This window comes from Pterocles gutturalis, unplaced genomic scaffold (genome assembly GCF_000699245.1).
Source record: "Pterocles gutturalis isolate BGI_N339 unplaced genomic scaffold, ASM69924v1 scaffold38715, whole genome shotgun sequence".
NCBI lineage: Eukaryota > Metazoa > Chordata > Aves > Pterocliformes > Pteroclidae > Pterocles > Pterocles gutturalis.
The window spans coordinates 1-8,350 of record NW_010147212.1 but is presented as its reverse complement, the minus strand read 5'-3'; the positions used below and the strand labels follow the sequence as shown (position 1 = coordinate 8,350).

Genomic DNA, 8,350 nt, shown 5'->3' with positions numbered 1-8,350 from the left:
AGCTCTACTGTCCCCCCTCCAGCTCTGCTGTCCCACCTCACTCCCAGCCACACTGTCCCCTCTCTGTGGTGCTGCCGCACCCCCGGCCCCCCACACCCGCATCCGGCCTTCCCAGCGCTGATGGATCCTGATCTGCAATAACATCACCTCTCCCTCCCTCCCCGCCAGGTCTGCAGTGCTCTCTGATCCCGACAGCAAGATCCCCCTTGTTCGCTCCTAACAAAGTCGTCTGGTTTTGCTGTGTGATGTTTTTCTTGGATGGCACTTTGTTGGGAGTGCTTTACACATGCAATGTTTTTTCCCACAGGTTCAAGAGATAACGTATCTCCTAGCACTGACAAACATGAAACCTCTCGGTTACAGACTAAAACCTGCTCTGATCTTGGCACAGAGGAGAAAACATCTGTCCCATTTAAATACGTTCCTGACTTCTCCAATAATGAGGTTAGCCCACAGGACAGCTCCCAGGCGGAAAGCGTACGTGCTAGCCAGGAAAACCCGGGCTGTGGAACCGTTGTTAGGCCTGCCCCTGAGGAGAAAAAACCCCAAACCTCCATAAGCTTGATGAAGCTGAGGAGACGGACGAAGGCTCTGGTATCAGAGAAAAGGGAATCGGTGTGTGATGTGCATCCGATCAACGCCGATGAAATGGTGAAAAATCAAATAGCCAGTACAGAGGAACTTCATTCACCAGTCTTCAGGCGAAGCAGTCTCTCCAACGCTGAGGAAAACGCCCAAAGGGCACCCAGACCAGCACTTGCGCAGAGAGAAGAAAGCAGTTTAACTCCTCCTGATGCAGTGTTAGGAGTTGCACAAGACGTGCCTGAAGGCAGGGTCTCTCCAGGAGTGCCTGAGCTGTTCCCGAGTGCGCTGAGGGACAGCAGCCGTGGCTGGCAGCCCGAGTCCCCCGCCGCTGTGGCCACATCTGATAACGCTGAGCCTGCACGGCCGTGTTCAGAGAATGGTGACTCTGTTTTACTTGACACCAGTGGTGATGGAGGAGAAGGATCCTCCAGTATGATAAAACAAACGGACAGTGAGGGTATGTGTGAAGATCAGGGAGCATTACACAGGCTCCTGGATTTAATGTCAGAAAATGAAGTATTGCCTGCTGGTGGAAATAACACTGTAACGAATGAGAGCAAAAGCCGTGAAGGAAGCCAAAGTGACACCAATACCTTAAATCCCTTTCCTACAGATCTTGCTCTGGGCAATGTTGAAGAACTGCTGGAGAATCAACAGCTTGAAATTCAGTCCACACTTTCTCATCCAGAAGAGGTGACAGCTCCTGAAAGCCCACTGAACTCTTGCACGGTGGTTGAAGGGCTTCTCTTTCCGGTTGAATACTACGTCAGGACAACTCGACGCATGTCTAATTGCCAGAGGAAAGTGGACCTCGATGCTGTAATTCTCAGCCAGCTGGGCAGAAGCAAGAAAAGTCAGCGAAGCAAGTGCAAGCAGAAAGATGCAAATTCAGATCGGCCCTCCCAAGAGAGAGCTGAAAATGATTTGGAGTCAGGGGGTGTGCCATTCCCTTTTCTTGGTGCAGAAGATGATCCAGCAAATTCAAGTAGTCCCCAGAAATCTCTTCCTGCGTCCAGTGGGAGCAGCACTTCTCTTGGATCGATTTCTCAAAACAGTATCGCTAGCACAAAGCGAGATCGGAGACCATCACAGAGGAAACAAAAAGGAAGAAGAAAGTCTACCTGCAAACCCCCTGTGCATCAGGTGTCCCAGGAACTTATAGAGAGTTTGGATCTCATAACAACGAGGGAAAGCAGCAGTCTGCTGTCAAACGAGTGTCAGAGTGAAAAGGAAAACTGTGAGGCTAACTTTGAAAAATCATCTTTAGTTGAGAGAAGGTTTTCTGCTGCTGCAGCGTGTGGATCTGGAGAGACTGAAGTGACTGGCGCTACACAGCCAGTAAGTGCTGATCCTCCTCCCGGGGGAAGCCAAGTGCTTGGCAAACGCCGTAAGACTCTGTTAGAACAGGTCCAAAATCCACCTCAGAACAGCGATTCTCTGAACCCAGGGAATGAAACTCTTGCCAGCCACTTAGGGGATCTGGAAGCCAGCTTAACTGTGTGTCCGGCTGATAAACATCCCGTGGAGCACGTTAAGAATCAGCGTGTGCAAGGAGCCTGCGGGGCTGAGCAGCTCCTAGCAATTAGCGTCCCTCCGTGCCACTCCCTGCGTTCCTCTGCAAGACAGAGAGCCAGGCAGGTCTCAAGAGGTACTTCATCAAATACGAGCACTCCCAAAAACTATAGCCTGAGAGCAAGGCAGGGAAATGTCCCAGTGAGGGTGTGTACTGCTGTTCATGCCCTGCCATATTGTTTTATTTAGGAAAATCTGATATGGGTTAACTTTTTTTTTTAATTAGAGAGATTTTTTTTAAAAAAATATCATTGTGGTCCCTGTGTTCTTTGAACAATTCCAGAAACTTCTCTTCCACACAGTGACAGGGAGTGAACAGCAGTGCATGGATAAGGAGTGGGGCTGAGAACTTCTTAAGCTGCCTTTGGTGTTGGAGTGAATGTTGTGCGCGCTGGACCTGATTTTCCAGCAAATGCATGCCAGTGTGTTTCTCCAACTGAGTCTGCATATTAATGATTTTTTTTTTTTTTTTTGGTGCTAACAAGTGTGAAACACAAAGAGGAGCATTGCAGTATGAGGGTCTGCGAGTATGGTGACAAGAGAAAGTGTTGGGAGAAAACCAAACGAAACAAACTGACCAAGCTCTCGGTCAGTTCTGGCTGTTTTTGGCAATATTTTAGCCGAAGGCTTGATGCAGAGCAATTGTGGAGTGTAATGCTTTTCCAGAAAAGCGCCGCTTCCGTGTGTTAGGATGGATATGGCTTTTGTTTTTTTGGAAAATAAGACTAGAGTGACACTCTGGATGAGAGATTCTGCAAAGGCTAGTTGCCGATTATTTTATGGTGTGATGCTTTCTCTTGTTTTCTTGTGTTTTTCCTTGTCTAGATGACAGCAAAAGAAGACGTAGCTATCCAGCGGGTTCAGAGGGTCCTGCTTCTCTTGGCCTCCTTGCTATGGACCCTGACGCTTGCGGCTCTCCCTTCTCCTTCCGCAGTCTCCAGTGGCTGGCCCCCAGACTGGGTATCAAAGACTTTCACTTGCCGGATGAGGAATTTGGACTACTAAAACTTGAGAAATTAGAATCTTCCCCTGTGAATGACCTGGAGGTTTTTGTTCCTACTGTGTTCGGAGACGGTGGGGCTTCACAGGACACACGAGATGCACAAATGAATCCGGAAGAAAAAAATCTCAAAAGTAATTTGATTTTGCCTTTCAAAAAGGGGTTGCCCAGGTTACCTCCCTTAGAAAGCTCAGCTTCCAAGAAGGAACTTTCCACCCGTGAATTGCTCCTGACTCCCATGGGGACTGTCTTGGCTGGTGCTCCCACTCAGCCCGAGTCTCAGATTTCCTTATCTGTTTTCCCTCTCGTGGGTGCAACCCCAGCTGCTTTGCCATGGGTAGGCAGTGAGGTTTGCCCCAGTGCACCCTCTGCACCTCCCTCACAAGCGAGCCCGCGATCCTCCCCAGGAGCACCTGCTCAGGCCGTGGATGGTGGGGAATGCAGAGACTCTGCCGTCCCACTGCACTTGGACAGCTGTGGTGCACCATCTGCTAGAAAGGAGGAGGAACAAGGTCCAAGGTTTCCTTTAGAAGCTGAGAGAGGTCCCAGTGATAGCTCTGAGGAGGCTGTGGCCTTGGAGAAGCATCAGCAGTCAGAGAGCAAAGAGCAGAGACCCTACAGAGCTTCTCCTGACCAGGTAACAAGCTGGCCTCTTTGCCACCTGTACTCAGCCAGCAGTTTTGTGGGCAAATCCCCTTTTCCAGTGTCTCACCTGACGTCGGGGGAAATACCTCTCTGCATTCTAGCCCTGCATGCTGTCTTGTAGCTGACTTCATAAATGTTTGGTTTTCATCTGTTGCCTAAGGTAAGCTTTTCAGCTAGGATTTAGTAAAGGAGATGAAATTACTCACATGCAGGGTGAGTACTGAGTGAATGAGTTGTCTCTGAAGGCTGAGAGATGCCAAGTGGTGGTAAAAGACAATTTTCAGGTGAAACCAGGAAATAACCTGTCTGGGATCTCTTGTTTTTCAAAAACATCCAAGTACAAAAAGATGCTCCTGCCAGAGCTCTCCAACAACTGCATGCAGAATGAATTCATGCTTCTGGCTCATTCTAGCAGGTGCTGAATGAAATTTCGAAGTTGAATTATCCTCATTCTTTACTTGTTTGTGCAGAAAAAAGATGGAGCAGAACAGTTGACTCCGGTACTGCTTGATGGCCTGGGAGCAGAGAGCTTGCAGCTTGTGTCAAAGCTAAAGGTGGGATAACATGGGACAGTTGTTTGCTGAGTCAGTAGCAGTTCTTTCGTACCACATTTGACAACTTGTTTTGGACAGGATTCTTCGAGTTCCTGCGCTGTGGATGTGGGCACGGTGTGGTGGGAGGCAGCTGGCTGCAGAGAGCTGTGCGTGGTGACGGCTTGTGAGAGCTCCGTCTCCCTGTGGAAACCTCTGGGGTCCGACCGCTGGGGAAAGGTCTATACTTGGCAGCTCGGAGAGGTATGAGCATAATCCTTCTTTCTAGAATTTAGGGCAACTTTCTTGTTCCAGTGTGTTAGATCCCAAGGAGCTTGCAGTCTCAGGTGCAAGGGAAGTTCTTTAGGTGGCATAAATTGTTCGTGCCATGGGGCAACAGAGGAGAACGATTTGTGCTGCTGATGGGGAAGGCCAGTAGCTTGTACGGTCGCGTGTCACCTGCTGGAATTTGATACTGTGTGTGCTGAATGGTCGCTGCAGCGCTGACTTGTGCTTTTTCCCTTTAGGCTCCCTGGGGACACTTTTTGTCTCTTACATCAGCAGGGATTGTTAATCTAAGTGTGCTTCTTCAGACGGGTCTGAAAATCAGTTCTGCTCCCTAGCTTTTTACTTGAAACACTCTAGAAAATGGCAATAATGTCAAAGGGACATTGTGGGTGACACTGAATTCTTGCTTTCCTGTCCTAGATTCCTGTAATACAGATCGTTCCTCTGCCGGACACCTGTAATCTCGTGTGTATAGCATTGGGAGATTTGGAGATTGGAGAAATAAGGTGGTGTATTTATTTCTTACTAGCACTTTGCAGGCTGAATAGCTGCAGCTTAACTCTCTTCTTGCGTAGCGGTTGAAATTCTCTCTTACTAATGTGTCACTTTCTCATTTGCTTTAACAATTGGAAAATATGGAAGGGATTTCTAAAAATCATCTATAAAGACTTGCTTATTCGCCCCTAGAGGTGGTAGACTGTTTGAACATACGCTTATTTTTCTATGCTGTTTGAGTGCTGCCTCCTTCTGTCATTGTGCATCCTTTTCTCTTAATTTAGGCTCTTGCTTTATTCTTCTGAGAATGACTCATTCAAGCAATCCCTAGTAAAGACTGGAAATATAAAAGCTGTTCTTGGGCTGAAGGGCGGGAGGCTGGTCAGCAGCAGCAGGACCGCGCAAGAGCAGCAAGTGGAAATAGTATTGCTTTCAGAGACAGGAAGGTGAGTCTGCTGGTTTTGGGGGTTCTCAGCGTGGCAGGTGGATGAGGAACACCTCAGATGTAGAAAAGTGTTGAGTTTGTCTCCTTTCTGGAGATGCGCTGAGTACAGAACACACGCTTATTTTGTCTGCCTTTTCTCACCTGCTGATCTGCTGTTCAGGAGCAAGGACCCGCAGACGCTGATGCCCCCTGAAGAAACGGTTTTGGCTTTTGCTGAAGTGGAAGGAATGCGAGACGCCTTGGTTGGCACCACTGCAGTGAACGGCATTGTCGTTTGGTCAGTGTTTCCTCTGCAGTTGAACAACTCAGCTCGCAGGTGTAAGTGGTGGCTGTAACCGCCGTTGTACAGGGGTGTTCATCGCCACCTGATTTGCAAGCGAAATGCTAATTGTCCAAGGGCCTGCAGTCTGGTGCTTGAATTTCTGTGCAGCTGGGCAGCTGTGAGTGAGTTGTGCTGCTAGAATGACACCTGCTCTGGCATTGTGGTCATTGCAGCTCTTCCTGTGGCCTCTTCTCTTCGTTTGGTTCATGTGAAACCACAACTGTGTTGGTCTTGCATAGTGGTGATTAGCTGTGGTTAGAAAATAACAGATAGAGGATGGAACTGCATTCAGAGTTTGTCTTTTCACCACCTGCAGGAATCTGAAAACAGGCCAGCTGCTGAAGAAGATGCACGTTGGTTATTCCTACCCGGCTTCGATCTGCCACCGAGCGTACTCCGACTCTGTACGTACGTGCAGCGTGACGTGGAGTTGCTGCATGGACTGCCCTGACTGACTGGGGGGAGCACTTGGAGGATTAGGGTTCCGAGGGTGGACTGAGATCTCGGCTGTGTTTAGGTTAACCAGGAGAAATAAGCCGCAGCAGCCACCTGGAATCCTGGGCTTTCTGCCGTATGCTAATAAAAGAGTGATGCATCAAAGCATGTTCTAAAGCAGCAGCAGCACCTTGCGTGTGGGAAGCAGAAGCACCGTTGCCCAGTGCCGGTGTGTGGCACGTCTCTCCCGTTTCACAGGCGGGTGGCTGCCAGTGTGGTGGGGGCACGCTGCGGTTACTATTTCCATACAGCCCTGAGGGTATGAGCAAAGTTCCTGCTAATGAGTCTTTCCTGCTTGCTTCTGCCTGTGCTGTGATTCTGGATGGTTTTCTGTAGTTTATCAAGAATTTTTTGTTTTCAATAAGCATTTAACACTATGGGAGAAGAATGTCTTGTCCAGTAGGGGTGGCTTGAGTCAGGCTCTTTGGAGACTTCCTCGGAATCTCTGTCCCAGGCCTGTGGCTGTTCTGAGAGCTGCTGCTTTCAGCTGAGCTGGTTTGCGTGGAATTCTTGTTAAATTTTAAGCTCCTAGGGGTTAAAATGAGGCCCAGAAATTTTACTATCTAAAACTATAGTTTTAACTATCACCTCATCCTACAGCAAGTTTAGCTTTTTCAGGCAGAAAGATAAGCGCATAAATCCATTGGGTCACCGAGCTGTCGTTGTGCTGCATTGCGTCAGCCCTTATCGGTCAGCAGCTGCTTTGGTTTTTATCTAATTTGATAAGGAAAGTAAACCATCTCTATTTTATTCAGTAAAAATAATACATCACTGTCCTTGGGGCTTTGATTATAGAGGGAATGTAGCAATTAATTTTTGGAAAATTCTTTGGGTTCTTTCCCCTCTCGCTGTTGTTTTTAGTGATGGATTTTCCCTCTGTCTATCAGGGCCTTCTGTTTGTTGTTTTAAGTCATCCACACGCCAAAGAGAGCGAGTCCTGTGGAAACCCTGCGTTCCGGGTGGTAGCGTTCAACCCCAAAACAGCCAGGAGCACTGGGGTGATGTTCTCCTCCCTCCCGCCTGGGCACGCTGGCAGGCAAGTACCTTGGGGCTGAGCGCTGGTTCGCGGCTCCTTCGAGGCTGTTTTGGGGGAGGATCACGTAAGGAGCTGAGCAGCGCTGCTGGCAGGGGTCCATTTGCCATCTCGCCGGTGATAAGGAGGCTGCATCTGTCGCTGCCGGGTGTCCTGTGCGTAGGCTGGGACGGGGCGAGGGTGGTGGCTGTTTCCTGCCTGCTTCCTGTGCCAGTCTGTGCGCTAACCTCTGTGCTCCCGGTGCCAGCATGCGGCCAGGGGCTCCGCTTGCCAGAGCCCCACTGACAAACGGTGATTTCTGCATGCTAGACACTTTTGTCTTTCTCCCCCACAAAGTGATTGTGGAAATGCTGTAACGGGGCTCATGGGGCAAACTCCCCGGGCGAAACCCCCTGGGATGAGCCGTCCAGAGCCGTTGCAGAGCCCCTGGCCAGGTTTGTTTACGTGAAGCAGCTGTTTGCAGCCGGGTGACCTTTTCCTTCCGATGCCTTGCGTTTTGAAGACTAAGCTGTTTGAGACTCGGTCTTGAAACGTGCTTACATAGGAAACGTGATGATGGATCTGCACAAATAGTAGTGGAGTGAGATCTTGGCTTGCTGGACACTTTTCAAGCACGTGCCGAGGCTGCGGAAGGATGGTCTTGAGATCCTTTGTTCTCAGTCGCACTGAAGATACAACACAACATACCCTGGCTTCCTGCGCTTGGCTTAAATTTGCTTATTAATTTTCTACTTTAAGAACCAGATAATTTTGAAAAAAATGATGTGATTGTGTTTTCACAAACAAACCGCAGCCTTGTGACCCTCGTGTGTCCGCCCCCAGGTACCTGGAGGGTGACGTGAAGGACGCCTCTGCCGCCGCTGTGCTGACCTCGGGAGCCATCGCCGTGTGGGACCTGCTGCTGGGGCACTGCACGGCCCTCCTGCCCCCGGGGCCGGCC

General features: G+C 49.5%; 1 protein-coding gene across 1 annotated transcript; it reads left to right on the top strand.

The window, feature by feature from the left end:
* Positions 1-307: 307 nt before the first annotated feature.
* Positions 308-8,343, top strand: PALB2 (partner and localizer of BRCA2; the record flags this gene model as incomplete). Its single annotated transcript, XM_010085977.1, has 10 exons — positions 308-2,233; positions 2,983-3,794; positions 4,273-4,356; positions 4,435-4,596; positions 5,041-5,126; positions 5,400-5,561; positions 5,721-5,837; positions 6,199-6,286; positions 7,265-7,413; positions 8,233-8,343. Coding segments are annotated over 10 exons (3,697 nt in total), but the record flags the coding sequence as incomplete, so codon positions are not given.
* Positions 8,344-8,350: the final 7 nt, after the last annotated feature.